Source organism: Lissotriton vulgaris, chromosome 3_1 (assembly GCF_964263255.1).
Source record: "Lissotriton vulgaris chromosome 3_1, aLisVul1.2, whole genome shotgun sequence".
NCBI classification, from domain to species: domain Eukaryota; kingdom Metazoa; phylum Chordata; class Amphibia; order Caudata; family Salamandridae; genus Lissotriton; species Lissotriton vulgaris.
The window spans coordinates 709,673,830-709,690,963 of record NC_141689.1 but is presented as its reverse complement, the minus strand read 5'-3'; the positions used below and the strand labels follow the sequence as shown (position 1 = coordinate 709,690,963).

Genomic DNA, 17,134 nt, shown 5'->3' with positions numbered 1-17,134 from the left:
ACTGGCTACATCACGCTAACCTAAAGACGAAATGACCAGCAATTGACATTGTCTATCCCAACGTAATACAAACCTGCACACCCCCAAAAAAAATACAACAGAAAGCCTCAGCACTACAACAACTTAAAAATACTTAAGGCATCTCCTAATTCCAGAATGAGTTGTACTAACCTTGATAAAGGACGGATATTTAGTACTATATGTCTACCACAACAGCCATCATATCTGCCTAGGTGAGGCCTGCACATAAGTATGAAGGAAGGGCCTCCCTAGGACATCTCTGAATAAAAATGTTTTTCAAGGGATAGAGAAAAAACATATTCAGAGTGCTCGGATGGACGAACCCCGCCTAAAAGAAAAAAAAAACACTAACAAAAGTGCATTATTTACCTGACATTGGCGGCGTATAACAATACAAGGATGGGCCAGGACATTCTCTGTAAACAAACTTAAAAAACAAAGTAGATTAACACAATGTATGCATTTCGTCAAACAGTAAACCATACAAGATGTATTTTAAGATATATGTAATGTGACACTGGGTAAAACAGTTATGTAATTACAGCATGCAACATGTTGGGAGGAGCCCAAGGTATTTTCTGCCATGGGAGCACAACATACAAAATTCTGCTGAGTAGCAAAACAACCTAATCGATACAACAATGATGAAAAGGGCGGTGAGATTAAAGTGAGCGCAATTACATGATAAGCAAAACCTTAACCTGCGTCCTGATTACGCAAAGGAACGCATCGTTTCAGTTCGTGGGCGTGGATCGTCAGCAAATAGGGCACATTGTGAACCTTTAAGAAAATAAAAAAGCTGCCTTCGATGCATCCAGGTATATTGACAGGTCGGAAAGCATATAACACCCATCAAAAATGTCAGGTTGGCCTGTCATGGAGTTCCTGTGTGCTGCAGGCCTATTCTACCTTTGAGAGGATCTTGAAAATCCTACCATGGAAGTACAAGTCACACATTTCAGGCATCCCCTCAAAGGTAGGGATGAGCAGTGGGAAAACCCTATTACTGTGCCTCGGGGAAGGTGACAGTGATGCAACCCAGAAATGCAGGGGGTCATTATTGATGAATAAAAGCATCAAATTAAATCGGAGGCATTGCATGTGTTAGGAGTGTAATGTGTGGTGATAAATCAACCACTGTGAGGAAGTGCACCAGTTAATATGTTAGTTACGTCACATTAGAGAAGTGCCTGCTGTGGAAGAGAAACAAGAGGATTTGCCCACTCCCTTAGGAGTGTGAATCAATGCCGGCTGCAAGGACAGAAGGGAAGGATGACATGGTGGCTAGAATGTCTTAGACATTCTGAAAACAGTTAATGCAGTCTCAAAGCAGTTATGATCAGTTGGTGCTATTGTCGAAACCCAATACTACCGAGGTTCGCAATTCCAGCACAAACTTGCTATGTATTCCAGAGACTCCTGCCCAACTTCAAACCCACAAGACAAGCGTCTCGGAGCCATATATTTAGTGACATATTCACAAGTCCACTTTAAAGTTTAAAAACATAAAAATGTGACACTACTCGTTTTTGGATACAATACAAAGAGACAAAAACAATGCACTAGGTAGACCCTGCAAAAAATACTACAGAAACAAGTTTGGAAAACACAATCGGTCTCAATTTTCATAACTATTCAATTGCAAAGCTAACATCTGTTTTTTTGTTAGGGCAGGTGGTTGTTAATAGCTGTATGACTGTTTTTGCTGCTCCCAGCTGTTATACAATAAAGACCACAATAAAGCAAACTCTTGGCTAAATAATAGCATGGTAGCTGGGAGCATGGTATCTTTGGTGAAAAGACCAACATCAGAGTTATGCTTTACCCTCAATAAGAGCGTTATTAGAAGGTGCCAGGAAGTGAAAGTTATTGTTAGTGGTGACTTATAAAAGGCATGAATGGGGGGCGTGGCCAACAAGGTGAGCGGGTAGGACGTGCTTTGCTTCGTCTCCCCGCTCCTGGGTGCCCAAGTCTGCCCCAAAGTGTGTTTTCTCCCCTTCTTAGCACAAAACCGAGGGAGGACTGTACCCCCAGCCTGGCCAAAGCTTTGAGGCGGTGTAGGACGCTGCTGGGGCACAGAGAGCCGGACTGCTCTTCAGGCGAGGAGACGTAGCGTGGCACCAAGGAAATGGCGCCCGGATCCGTCCGTCCTGCCGGAAGTGCCCGGGATGCAGTGAGTGTATCGCCCGTAACAGAGCTTCAGAGGCGAATCTCCCGGCGGCCGTGCTGCAGAGAGAACGTGCAGTCAGAGTTATCTCACCGAAATAAGATTGGAGGTGGTAAGGGCGGAGATCAGCTGCCGAGGATACGCCGGAGGAGTCAGGGAAGCCCGGGCCAGGTGGGGCAGGGCCAGGTGTAGTGGTCTCGCAGTTGAAATAATTAGGTGTAGTAGTCACACTTGAAAAGTCAGAGGAATGCATTTAATGAATATAAGTAGAGTACATAAATGCATACAGCTCATTGGGGAACTGCTGGAAGAAAGAATTGTAACATTCTTATAATCCAGTAGAGAACATGACATTCCATTACATACACAACATTCTATTACATAGTAGTAGTTCTAACACAGAAATACCTTAAAGGAATATGCCATTACTACACATCCCCCTTAACACTTTGGCTGCTGTGACTTTTCCCCTCCTGTGCTGAAATTGCTTGAATACTATGGTTTCATGACGAGCTCAGCTCGTCATAAGCACAGCTCAACTGTGCCTCATGACGAGCTGAGCTCGTCATGAGCATCGAAAGGGTTGATAAACTTTAAATAAATAACACAAGCATTTGTAATGCAATAGGTCTCGCAGCATTAAAGTTTGAGTTATTGGCATTTTATATCACAATGTTTTGCATTAAATTTTTAGCAAAGTCTGTATTGGTGTATAAAGATGATTTGCAAGATGATAGCTTTTGCAAAATATTAAGCAATGTTGGCAATAATATTATATTATAATAATATTGTAAGTTACTGTTGTACTTATAAGCATTTTACTAGCGCATAGTGATGTTGTGGTGCCCCTGAGTGATGCTGTGGTGATAGATAGAGGGAGGCCGAGAGAGAGATAGAGGGAGGCCGAGAGAGAGATAGAGGGAGGCCGAGAGAGAGATAGAGGGAGGGCGAGAGAGAGATAGAGGGAGGGTGAGAGAGAGAGATAGAGGGTGTGCGAGGGATGGAGTGTGGGCGATGGATGGAGTGTGGGGCGAGGGATGGAGTGTGGGGCGAGGGATGGAGTGTGGGGCGAGGGATGGAGTGTGGGGCGAGGGATGGAGTGTGGGGTGAGGGATGGAGTGTGGGGCGAGGGATGGAGTGTGGGGCGAGGGATGGCGTGTGGGGCGAGGGATGGCGTGTGGGGCGAGGGATGGCGTGTGGGGCGAGGGATGGCGTGTGGGGCGAGGGATGGCGTGTGGGGCGAGGGATGGCGTGTGGGGCGAGGGATGGCGTGTGGGGCGAGGGATGGAGTGTGGGGCGAGGGATGGAGTGTGGAGCGAGGGATGGAGTGTGGGGTGAGGGATGGAGTGTGGTGCGAGGCTGCCCCATTGTTTGGGTGCTCGAGGCGAGTTTGGACGATGAAAATGAGCCACAAGCCGCTCAAAGTCACCAACCTACATGTCCATCAGATGGACCGCAAACATGGCAGGACGCACCACATCTGCTGACACTCGTATAGCCACCATGACCACCATCCATCCTTGCTGCAACACCTGTGGTCACCACATCCACCCCCTCTGCTTCAACACTTGTAATCATCACATCAACCACTTGTGCTATAACATCTCCTTCTGTCATTTACCATTGAATGCACTACTACTGCTGGGCACACAACTGCTAAAAGCAGAGAAACAGCCCAACACAAGTGCCATATGTCAAAGTTGCTATTACCCCTGCCTCAGATGCCACCCCATCCTGAGTGAGTACATCTACTCTCACAAATCTGCTTTTGACAGCCCCAGTCATAGGCTCCCATCCGCCCGGGACTGACGAAGAAAGGTTACGTGACACCCACGCTAGGGTTTCGCTTTAAAGACGCCTTACTGCTTTTAAAATGTTCCTGTATTAACTTGGCCTCTTGCTTTCAATTTAGTGCCCGTGCGGGTTCAGAGCTCCGCTGTCTAATGGCGGCCGGCTACGGCGTCTCAGAGGGGTGGTCAGTCACAGCGCCGTGAGGAATGTTGAAGCTGAAAGATAGACTCTATCAAAGAGTATCACTTTGTTCTCCCGATATGGCCAACTGAGCTGTCAAAACCTGGATTTGTCACATTTTTCTATTTAAAAACTATTTGTGTTTCTGCCAGTCTCATGGTGCAATTTTGCTCATGGCATTACAATGGAAACCAACAGCTTGAACGGTAAATAAACGTGGAATGGAATGGATTTCTTCACGGCTCTGAACCGGTTACATTCAATCACGGGAGCAGAGTTCCGCCAGCAGTAAAAACATCGCAAGACCAGCCTGTCAATGTTCCCGTCGATCAAAGCTATACACTGAATGGGACCACAGAGCTTTTCATCCTCTCTGCATCCCTGTATGAAATCCGACCTGTTCACAGTGGCATAGCAAGTGTGTCATTGGTCCTAATGCAAGTACTGAAAACAGGCCCATTCCCTATGGCTGGGTCGAAAAAGGCACCCATAAATGTGGTGCAGTCCTCTGCCTGGTCAGACGGGATCGGAACGCTCTCCCACCAGGCGGTCCGGCGGATGGTTATTACAGCCCGGTCATAATATAGCCCAGTTGGAAATAAATTGATCTGTCCCCCAATAAAGCCATTAAATACAAATTGGCTGTAGTTCTTCTTATAAAGCCCAGATTGCCCAGTTACAACATTTGCCTTTGTTCTGCAGCAGGGGGAAAGCTTTGACCTTATTAGTATTTCCAGGCACGCAGTAGATAGAGGGCGGTGCTCACCGCTAGGGTGCCCTTGCTGTAGGTCAGAGGTCATGCTATGGGCCCGCACTTGTAAACAGTTGATGGATTGCACTAGCAGAAACCCTTACATCACCAGGGCTGAAGGGTTGTCTGCTTGCAGACTGCCTTTATAGGCTGGAAGAAACAGCTCAGACATATAGCTGAATGTCCGACTTTAATAACTATATATATATATATTACAAAGTGTTTGTGCAAAAGAGGTTTCAGCAGTTGACACTCCCGCACTTATTTCTTTTTAAGGGGGTATATTTCTTTTTTCCCTTCTGAATAGGCTGATACATTACTTTTGTTTTTGACATGCCGATTTGGGGTGGGGCTTGGCAGCGACCAAATGTGAATGAAAGGTCAAGGGAAGGCGAATAAACTGGGAACCGTAAGAGTCCGTCTGGCGCCGTTGTGGAGGCCCTTGTCACTCCCTGATGGGGTGGCCTCAGGCCCAATTGGCGTGAAATGTTAGTTTTTTAGCCCACAAGGTGACCCATCCCATCTTTCAGGCAATGGGGCTGTCTGAAGCGAGGTGTCACCTCTTGAAAGGACTCCTTTGAGGGCTTTGGGCGCTGGTTTTGAAGCTTGGACTCTCGTCCGGCGCTTTCACGCTTGTAAGTAGCTTGCTGTCAGCACAGTCGAGCCGCAGATGTGAAAACAGATGGTCCAGGTCTGTTAGGGCAGCTTGGGTGCGCACCAGCATTATGGGACTGAACTTTCGGGATTTTATCGAAATCTAGCCCTTCATTTTTATTTTGCTCACATGGGAATGTTGTGCACTGTGTGACCGTGCTCGTGTTAAGTTGAAGCAGTCATTTCTGAGCACAGAATCCTCTGCAGGCGGATGAGTCCAATAATGAAAACAAGCATACATACACCAACACACACTCTCCTTGAACACACACATGCATACGTCATGTCAGTGTACGCACACACAATGCCAAATGCACACACACCCAGATAAGGTATAGAACTCACACTCTGTGCATGAAACACAGGCAACAATCACCCGGAGAGACACAAATCTTTGCATATATGCGCACACAGAAGCACCTCACACCGCAAAATAAACAAGTTAACTATTCTACAGCGTTGTCTTTTTAAACAGCATGGATGCCGGTATTGCATATTTTTAGCATGACACTAACTACAATGCACATGTTTACATAATCATGGTGCGCTCCTTTGCATACCTGCGGTACCTGAAAGGCCCATGCATCATGCAGCTTTCATCTGGTGCTGTGTAAGGCCAGGTGCTGCCAGTAATCACAGCAGAGGGAGAGGCTGGTGTGCGACGAGAGACAGGCCAAGCTTTCCGAAACCTTTTCTGACTTTCCTGAAGAGAGCAGCGTCTCCGAGGTCGGCTGGTGTGCGCTGGCAAAACTGCCCCGTTCTCCCCCGCACACCTCCCATGCCTGCCATCTGATGCCCAAGTAGTAACAAAATGAAGCGTTGAAAAATATAGCGCGGTCATGTTGAAGCTGTGTTCATGGCACAGGACCACTTTAGTGAACAGAGAGACAGGAGATTGGGAACGTGCGCGCGCGGCCGGCTCCGATCGCTTTCCTGAGCGTGCGCGTGACAGTCTCCTGTCTCCTGGGAAGCAGACCCGGCAACTATAGTATCCCGCTTGCGCGATGGCATATGGCTTCGCCATATGCATCGCAGGCGCAAGACCTAAAAAACTATACTTTAAAAACGTACAAAATCATCAAACTTCTTTGGAGTAATAATAAGTCTTCCAAATTTACTAGACCTATTTTCCACAAAGTTGTCTTCAGTTACCATACCTTGCTGCGAACTTGATTCTCCCAAAGACACCCGATTGTGAGAATCAAAGTGTTGCAACTCACTACAAGAATGATTACCACAACCTTCTTCCCCTTGAGGAAACTCCACACTCTCACCAACATCCAAACTTTGTGCAGCTTGCGGAAACTCTAATAAATAAGGATTTTGCAATTGAACTCCAGACTCATTTGCTTTCTCATAACCCAGTAGGATTGTCAACCACCAATAATCTCTTTCCCTCTTCAGAGCACATTTTGTTTCCACTGAGGTATCACCTGATAACGCAATGTGACTCATATGATGTACACTGCAAACATTGAGTTCAACAGTGTTTTTCATGACTTTAGTAAAGACCCTGGCATCAGAAAACCTAGATTTCAGTTTGCCAGATTTTTTCCAGATTTAACTCTGACTCATTGTCCCACTTTCACACTCACTTCTTTGGTACCATGTGTCAAAATACAATTTAGTCTTACATTGAGAATTGATAATGGACTGCTTAACTTGTTCAACCACGCGTCAAACCAAAAGGACTTTCTCCAACCGTATCATGTATAGTAATTCTATATGACCAAATCACCTTGTTAAATTCATCGTCCCAATTCTTGTTTCCTTTTTTTGCCAATTGTAAGACACCTTTTAGAACTCTGTTCACTCTCTCTACAACAGAATTACCCATAGGATGATGCAAAGCTGTAAACTTCTGTTCGATACCAGTATTGATCAGGATTTTTTTCATTAAGTCAGATTTAAATTGAACTCCATTATCAGTTAATATGGAAGCCAGAAAACCCTCTCTCAAAAAACAATTTACCAAGAAATTAATGACACTGAGTATCTACTCTAGTGACCACATCTATTTCAAGCCATCTAGAAAACAGGTCAACCAGGACCAAGATGTACTTAGTGACACCATCTTGCCAATTTACAGGTCCCATTATATCTAAAGCGATATTTTCGATGGTAAATTCAGGCAACTAAGTCATGACATGGGCGGATTAAGAGTTTTTAGTGTTTTGTCCGAACACTCACAATTGATACAAGCACATGCATGCCTTTCTATTTCTAAATCAATTCTAGGCCACCAGTACAAAGCCTTAATATTTCTTTTGGTGTGAGATACACCTGGGTGTCCCTCATGGCCTATGTCCACAACTTTTGCTCTCATGCCTAAGTGAGGTACAATTTGCCCTCCCCTACAGAGTCCCCATCCACACTCAACTCGTCACGAACCTCCCAAAAAGCCCTTAATTTGGGATTAAGCTTACAATCATTGGACCAACCATTCATGATCCTATTTTTGACTATTAGTAAAATGTCATCCTTTTTGTATTCTTCTTCCTAATCGCTCTTAGACAAACCAGCAGTGTCATTAAACACACCAGCTACACACAAATCACACCAAGGATCAGGGTCATCTCCTTTAGGGGTAATGAAAGTCTACTGAGGAAATCAGCAATAACATTTTTTGCTCCAGGGACAAATTGCACTTTATATACAAAATCCTGAAGTCTCAGACACCCTAGCAATTCTTGCTGAAGCCCTGGAGAGACCCTCAGTGGTGAGTAGTTTGGTCAGATCTCAAAAGAAATTTCTTTCCCCATATAAACTTTCTAAAATGTTCCATGGCCCATACACACGCTAATGCCTCACGTTCTATAACTGAATATTCCTCTTCTGCTGGAAACAGAGAACAAGAAGCAAAAGCTATAACAACTCCTTTGCCTTCTTTAGACACTCGTGACAGAACACCCCCTAAACCAGTACCGCTGGCGTCAGTAGTGACAATGGTATTAGCTTGTGGATCAAAACCCTGCAATGTGGGAGCACACACAATGGCTTCTTTAATGCTGTTGAATAATTTCTGCCACACATCACTCCACTCAAAAGTAACTTTGTTTTGCATCAGCAAACTCAGCTCATAAGTTTTTTGTGAGAAGTTGCTGACAAACTTCGAATAAAATTGTGCCAACCCTAAGAGAGATCGCAATTCGTCCTTTGACTTAGGTGCAGGTGCATTGAGGATGGCTTCTACTAAACTATCCTTGGGTTTAATGCCAGCTCCACCAATTTTGTGGCCCAAGTATGTGACAGATTTTTCAGCAAACTTGCATTTACTGCTTTCAGCAATCAACCCATTGTTTTTGAGGACGGACAAAACTTCTCTCAAGACGGAATCATGTTGTGTTTTGTCCTTTCCCATTATCAGAATGTTGTCTTTAAAGAATAAAACCTCACAAATGTGGCTAAATAGATTTGACATCAGTCTCTGAAATACTGCAGCGGCTGATGCCAGACCAAACGGCATAAGTTTAAATCTATAACACCCAAAAGGTGTACAGAAAGATGTGAATTGTCTACTGCTTTTGTCTAACACCACCTGGTGGTACGCCGCTGAAAGACCCAGGGTAGAAAACCATTTGGCATTCCTAGTCAAAGAGAGCATTTCATCAGTTCTTGGCAGTGGAAATTGGTCGACCAATATATTGCTGTTAAGATACCTTAAGTCCACACACAAACGGGCCTTACCATTGGACATACGGGCTACGACCAATGGAGAAACCCATTCGGCTGCTTCTACTGATTCAATGACTTTGTTGGTAAGCATTTTTTCCAACTCCCCTATGACTTCATCCCTAATTATGAAATGAATGTTCCTTGTTTTATGAATTTTAGGAATAGCTCCTTCCTTTAAACTAATCTGATGGGTGAAACCCTTTAATTTTCCCATACGGTCCACAAATACTTCTGGAAACTATTTCTTAGTGTCCTCTCCATCACACGACACTAAGACCTGATCCTTACTATTCGGATTAAGAATGATACTCAGCAATTTTTGATCTTTCCATCCCAAAACCGATGGTCCTTTCTTAGCTATGTACAACTTTCCGACAGATTGTCTCTCTTTAAAATGGAAAACTAAGGTCCTAAAACATATCGATTCTTTCACCAGTGAAACTTTCAGCAGAAACGTTGTTAGGTTCTAACCATTCTCCAATCTTGTTGACAAACTGATTTGTCCATATATCTTGTGACACAATATTAAAAGGAGACGCTGAGTCTGCAGCTAATTGGACTGGGATTTCACCAAGCGAAACCTGACAACGGTTTTGAAGAGGAATTATTCGTGATATTTAGTACCACTTTATTTTTTTGAACAAGATTAACCTGTACCTTGTTATCACTAGAGGTTGACGAACTATCATCATCCCCTTCTTGTAAACAGGCAACTTTTCCCTTTGACTTTTTCTTAGATTTGCAGTTACACACCCTAGAGAAATGTCCAATTAGACCACACTCCATACATTTTGCAGACTTAGCCGGGCATTTCTCGTAAGCCGCAGAATGTGAATAACTGCCACACCTGTAACAAATTCTATTGCTAAACTTCTTTTGTTCAGTACCATCCAATTTTTTCCTTTCAAGATTATTTGGTTTCTTCTTGTCAAATGTTGTACTTCTATAATTTCTGTATGACACTTTCTTTTCAACAACCTTCCCAACAACTTCTTCATCTTGGGAAAGTGTAACTTTAGCACACCGTTCAGAAAGTTAGGTTTTTTTCACCATCACAATAATATTCTTCAAACAACTTTCACCTTCCACCCCAATTTATTCTGTAAACTCGTATTCTTAGTGTACATGACAACTTGGTCACGTATGAGTTCATCATGTAGTTGTGCAAACCTACACTTACTCACTAAACTTCTTTAACGCTGATACATATTCTTCTATTGACTCGTGTTTTTCTTGTTTCCTGTGAAAAAATGGTATTTCGAGTGACTGCTATGCACACTGAAGAAGAGAAATGGTCATCAAGATCCAACATTGCTGCTTTAAATACATCTAATTCTCCTTCAGATCTTTCGTGTTTATGCAATTCATTGAATATACGTAACCCTTCAGGACCTAAAGAATACAAAAGCATTCTTTTTTTTCTCTCAGGAGAAAATATACCATTAACATCTTCTAAGTTCGCTATATAATTAAGGAAATATTCTTTCCAGTCCAACCATGACACTACAGGTTCTCCAGGAGTCGCCAGAAATTCTTTCGGAGAGTTAATCTTAAGATTTGATAAATTGACATCTCCTGATATTTTGGACCTTGAGGAATTTGCTTCAGTATACATTTAAAAAATAAAAATAAATAACAAGCGATACTTCCTGCGTTAATTGAGGTTGTGCAAAACTTCCAGAATAAGATGAGGTTGTCCTAAAGATATAAGTCACTATTGGACACAGAAAGAAAAAACAAAAGGGCCAGATGTATCAAAGTGTTTTGCCCATTCTGTGTCTATGGGGAAATGTGTTGATACACATGGCCCAAAGCAGCAGAACAATATAAAAAAAAAGACATATGTCTGTAAAGTCACTTCATTAGAAGTATACTTTGCAAGGAAAATCTCAAGAAAATGGTGCTCTATGTATGCAAAGTCACTTCACTAGAAAAAGGATTTGCACAGAAAAGCTTCAAGTAAATGGTGCTGCATGCACTTGTAAAGACAGGTGAATATACTTCTAAAAGAAAATACAGTGGATTCCTGTTGAGATCACGGTCACTTACTCACAATGGGCAAGCAATTTGTGAGAAAACTGCATCCTCTGTGAAAGTAAACGCTTGAACCGGCACAAAAAGTTTGTAATTACGTTGTTATGGAAACCAAAATGGCTGCTGTGCGTGACCTCCAGGCATGATGGCGTTCGCTGACCCGATGAAAGTAGCGTCAGCATAACAACGTCATACGCATCACAGACATCTCCTGGCCACGGCATAAGAACGTTCTGAATGCGGGATTTGAAAATGCAAAGAGCGCGTACCTTGCAGCGTTCAAAGTTCGTTAAACGCGCGACTTGCACCTAGGTAAGCGTTTACTTTTAATTCTTAAAAACACAGGAATCCCTTTCTTGTACTCAATAACTGCTCGCTTTCCATAGTAGTTCAGAAATCACTGCTACAATACGCAGGTGGTAGCACGAAAGCGTACAGAGGAGAGCAACACCGAATCTGACCGGGGAACACAGGCATGGTCCCTGATCAGAGCGACACACACTGATGTCTTTAAGAAGGGGGACGCTTTTGTGGGCCTTATGGAGGGCGATTGACGACCACAGAGGAGCATAACATAGGGAGTCAACGCTCTTCCTACTATGTGTTGGTCCTAGAGCAGAAGGAGTTAACCCCGGCCCTGCAACGCAACAAGGGAGGGCACCCAGCCTGAACCCCATGCCACTAGACGCCAACATGGCAGCGCAGCGGGCCAAAAAGGACCTTCATTTGAAAGAGATGCTCACTAAGCCCGCACTGTTGAACCCTGACACTGAGGGGATGGAGGCCCCGATTCCTAGGGCGAAAGTGAAAGCTATTCAACACCCTTGGAGATTATTTCCACACCCTGAAAAGCGAAGTGGCTGGAGAAGTGAGAGAGATCCAAAGGGATGTGGACACCCTAGGAGACAGCGTGGCAGCATTTGAAGATCAAGATCAAACCAAGGATGAGGAGATAGCGCAACTGCAGCAGGAAGTGATCTGTTTGAAGGAACAACAAATTGACCTCCAGACTCATACGGAACATCTCGAAAACCGATAGAGGCAGAACATCCGCGTACGGGGGTTTCCATCAGGCGCGGAAGGGACAGGCTTAGTCAGATACCAGCAGGACATGTTTCGCGTGGTCCTGGGGGAGGCGCCGGATTTGGAGACTAGTATTGATAGGGCCCAGAGGGTCCGGCTACGAAGGACGGCCCCAGTACCCCCACCGGATATCCCTGCCTTCTGGCCAGATTACCCCCTCAAGGAAAGTATTCTCCGAGAGGGCAGAGCGAAACGACCAATACAACACCAGGGTCACTGTATAGTGCTTTATCAAGACCTGGCAGTTATCACACTACAAAAAAGACTGGCCTTCCGAGAAGTGACATCTTACCTGCGCGAAAAAAGAACTGGCGTATGCTTGCTCATTCCTGGATAATATTTGAATGGGATGGACGGCTACACCAGATTCGATCACTAAAGGGGGTCTGTAAGTTATTGGGCTTGCCAGTTCCCAGCCCCGACGAGAAGAGCACTACCAATCAGCAGTTGACACAAGAGCGTTGGCAGACAGTTGGAAGGAAACGTCTTTCAGGATCCCCCATGGGGCATGACCCCGCAGCTATGGCGGAGGAACGTCAGGCGGCGTTGGAAACAGTCCTTAAAGACACGGCATCTCAGGATAGCTCCTGAATGCAAGGGTGACTGATTTAGTACAGCATGCGGTGAGGGGCGGGGAGGTGCTTGGGGGCGGGGGTTGTTTCTCCTGCCTTTACCTTTTTTTCCAGATGCGCGCGACCAAGCCCTGCAGGCACTGGTCATTTTGGGGGGGTTGGGGAAGTTAAGTTGGGGTTAGAGAGGGAGAGAGGGGGGGAGGGGAACTGGTGTGCTATAAGGGGGTCCATATAGTCTTAGGTGACAAAGAGGTCTCACCCTAAGTCAAACGGTGGGGGACACAGATCTACAACAAGGAAATGCCTTTAGGCGGCTGCGAATGCATACTCCCTCCCTTTTACCATGACCCACTCAGTTATGTATTCTCACCCTTAATGTGTGAGGCCTGAATAGCCCTAATAAACAAAAGATCTTGAGCTCTCGGGCGGCTGTGTGCCTCCTTCAGGACTCACCTATTGTCCAAGGACTGGCACAGGATAAGGTCTAGAGCATTCTCCCAACAGTTTTTCTCCTCCACACAGGACAAGAAAGCGGGAGTAGCCATACTGGTAGGCAGGCGCTTTACAGGGAGGGTGGGTGACAAGATGGCAGAAATCAAGGGGCGTTTGTTGGCTTACAAGCTATGGATGGGGGGGCTCCCCTTTGGTAGTGGGGTCACTTTATGTGCCCCATGCCGGACAAGAGAAGTTCCTCAGGGCAGCTATATCAGACGCCCTAAGTACACAAGAACGATGGCTAATCTTAGGAGGGGATATGCATTTAGTTATGGATGCGTCAGCGGACAGACCCAGCTTTAGGTACACTCAGACGGGCAATTTCCAAGGAGGGTAGACAATGGTTACAGGACAATGGGATCATTGACATCTGGAGGGCGGCTCACCCCCACACCTCACAGTTCTCATCCTACTCTCACGCCCACCACACATATGCCCGTCTGGATCATCTATTGGGTACGACAGAACTGAACACATTAGTGAGAGACGTCACCATCACGCCGGCAGCTAGTCCGATCATGATGCAGTACAGGCAACCCTGTGGGTGCCCCAGGCGAGTAGGAAGGGGGGCCAGGAGATTACGAGACAGCTTGTTACACAAGCCAGCAGAGCAGGAGCAGATCCATAAATGCATAATAGACTATCTCTACTGAGAAGAAGTTCCCTTGAATGAGATATTCAATAAAACAACTTAATTAACAAATCAATTAGGACAATAAAGTTAAGAAAATTGTACATAATTTATTAATATTACAAAATATATTAAGAAACACAAGTGGGCAAATTTAAAGCGCCACTGTACACAAATAAAAACAAATAAATCGAATGAAAAATTGTTAAAACGGTTTTTTGGCATACATGGAGATCAAAATTGACCAGCAATATTGATACCAGGAAGGGGGAACAGACAACAGTACGACATCCAATTGTTACAGTACTAGGTGTACATTCAAACTCAATGTGATACCCATGTGCTGTGCACAGTTTTTATATTGTATCAACACAGGTATCCGAGTCTAGGAATTGTACTTGAAAGTGCGTCGACGCGTTTCGGTGGTTGAAATAGTTTTGGACCACCTTTATCAAGACTCTATCTTTTGTCTGTCGTGTATCTGGGGTCAAGAACGATCACCCTTTAAATTCTTGTTTGGATAAACTCCCTGTACGTTCAGTTGTGGAAATGTGCGCTTAAGGATAAGTGGGTTGACATCAGTTTTCCTTCACACTTTTATATGACTGACTTCAGTTTATCGGTTTAAAAATCCTGCAGATAAACGTGATGCGCTTGGCAATACTGCTCGTTAAAGAGCGTCTTTTTCTGTTTAAAAGAAGTGGAAACCAGGGGCGCTTTCGTCTTGTCCTCCCGGCGAAAACAATTGTTTCCCTATTCGGCCGAAGAGAACTGCCTGCTTCTCTGGTTTCAGTCCGGTTACTGGAGACCACTGAAGGGTCCACTGAAAGGTCTTTTTCTGTTTAAAAGAAGTGGAAACCAGGGGCACTTTCGTCTTGTCCTAACGGCGAAAAAAAATTTGTTTCCCTATTCGGCCGAAGAGAACTGCCTGCTTACCAGAGAAGCAGGCAGTTCTCTTCGATTGAGCCTTTTCTATACTACATAAGGGAAAACCCTGACATCGCTGGAATCCGGTTCGCTGACTGTACAATTAAACTCACAGCTTATGCAGATGCCGTGTTGGTCATTAGTGAACAAGCTGACAAGGCTATCCCGGCGCTAATGTCCACAATAGAAGAATTCTCAGCTGTTTCTGGATACTCCTTGAACAAGGATAAAACTGAGGTGAAGTCATTGAATAACTTATGTGATAAAACCATCCTGGGCGACTCTGGGCTTACCTGGCAGTCGAAGAGTTTTAAATATTTAGGACTGGAATTTGAAAAGGACTTGATATCCACCTTAAAAATTAATGAAGAGCTGCTCTACAAAAAAATACAAAAGCTATTAGACGGCTGGTCTCCTAAATTCCTATCGTGGTGGGGTAGGGCTGAAACACTAAAAATGATGATCAGTCCTATGGTAAATTACATGGCATGTATGCTCCCCATGACCTTCACGGAGGACTTTTTACATAAAATTGATAAATTGATCTCGGGTTTCTTGTGGAAAGGGAAGAAACCGAGAATTGCCATGAAAAAATTGCAACTCCCAAAGCTTAAAGGGGGATTAGGATTACCAATTTTCAGAAACTACCAGTCCGCCTTTCTCTGCAAGCAGGGAGCCTCCTGGTTTATCGAAGACCCTGTTTACACGCCCTTATGGGTCAATATTGAGAAATCCATCATAGGCAAAGCCCCGCTCTCCGCTGTCCTAACAATGGACCTCTCACACCTCACGAACTCTAAATACATCATGCTCAATACCAAGAGAGCACTTCTGCGGATAGATCGCGTTCACGCCACTGGTCAACAAATCCACAATTCCTCCTCTGCGTCTTTATGGCGTAACCCGTCTATTAAAATTGGCGGATCGCCCATCATATGGGACCACTGGTCTGATAAAGGTATTAATGTGGTCTCTGACCTATACGAAAATAATATGCCGCTGCCATTCTCGACTCTACAGGCTAGACACTCCCTGCTACCGATCGACTTTTATGCTTTCTTAAAGCTAAAGTCAGCCTTATCCACTAGAGCATTCAAGCTAGTGACGCCTTGGCTAAAAGCTATGCTACCACACTTTCAATCCTCTGGACATTTTGTCTCAAAGATATATAAACTACTCACGCCAACAAGTCGATGAGGCGCAATGAGATAAAATGGGAATCAGAAACAAACAACACTGGAATAAGTATAGACTGGGTCAGGATACATGCATCAGCACTCACACACAAGGTATCACCGATACTATCACAGACCAAATATATGATTATTAACAGGGCGTTTTGGACCCCACAGAGACTATTTAAGGTTGGCCTGCGGGACACACCGAAGTGCTGGAACTGCTCCTCTGGTATTGGTGACCTCCCACACATGCTGTTTGATTGCCCCATGCTTCACACCTTTTGGACAAAAATCTTTGACTACATTGGACACACGTTTGACATACATCCCACAAGGGAATTCATCTACATTCTCCTAGGAGCCTTAGATCCATCACTAAAGGGGGACCATGTTCGCCAGCTCTTGGATCTTCTACTAACATTAGCATGTAAGGTGATCCTATGCAATTGGAAATCAACAGGTGAGGTCTCCTTCAATGCATGGAAGGAGTGGCTGTCCTGCATTAGGGGCACCGACAATCCCGCTTTACACTCATCACCATGGCAGGTCACCAACAAAAAATGATGGTCTTCATTGGACCAGGCCTCCTTCACCTTTGACCCACCCTGAAGATCTAAATGATGAGGTCTTTACTCAGTGAATTGTAGGGTGCATGCTGCATGAACTGTAATGGCTATATCTTGTGCTCACGGGCTTGACAATCTTATAACCATAAAGCGGGAACGATGAAGTGTAAATGGTACTATATGACTTGATTTAGACGGAGGGCTCTACGGAACTATATACAAATGTGAGTATGCAATGTTGGTACTTTATTTTCCTTTAATGTATACGCATTGTTTTATGTATAATCCATGTCTGATTGCGGTATCTTTGTAACATGACTAACTCTTCTGATGCCTTCTTGCCGCTATCACTTCTGTTACCATTTCCGTAATTTTTCAATAAAAATATGATTTGACCTGGAAAAAAAAA

At 44.5% G+C, this 17,134-nt stretch overlaps 1 protein-coding gene across 1 annotated transcript in view; it reads right to left on the bottom strand.

Annotated features, from left to right (window-relative positions):
• Positions 1-17,134, bottom strand: part of SLC25A46 (solute carrier family 25 member 46) — a 196,898-nt gene that overhangs the window by 72,607 nt on the left and 107,157 nt on the right. The window contains exon 3 of the mRNA XM_086961009.1: positions 391-448. Coding sequence (XP_086817135.1) covers positions 391-448 — 58 coding nt within the window. The remainder of the gene's footprint in view (positions 1-390; positions 449-17,134) is intronic.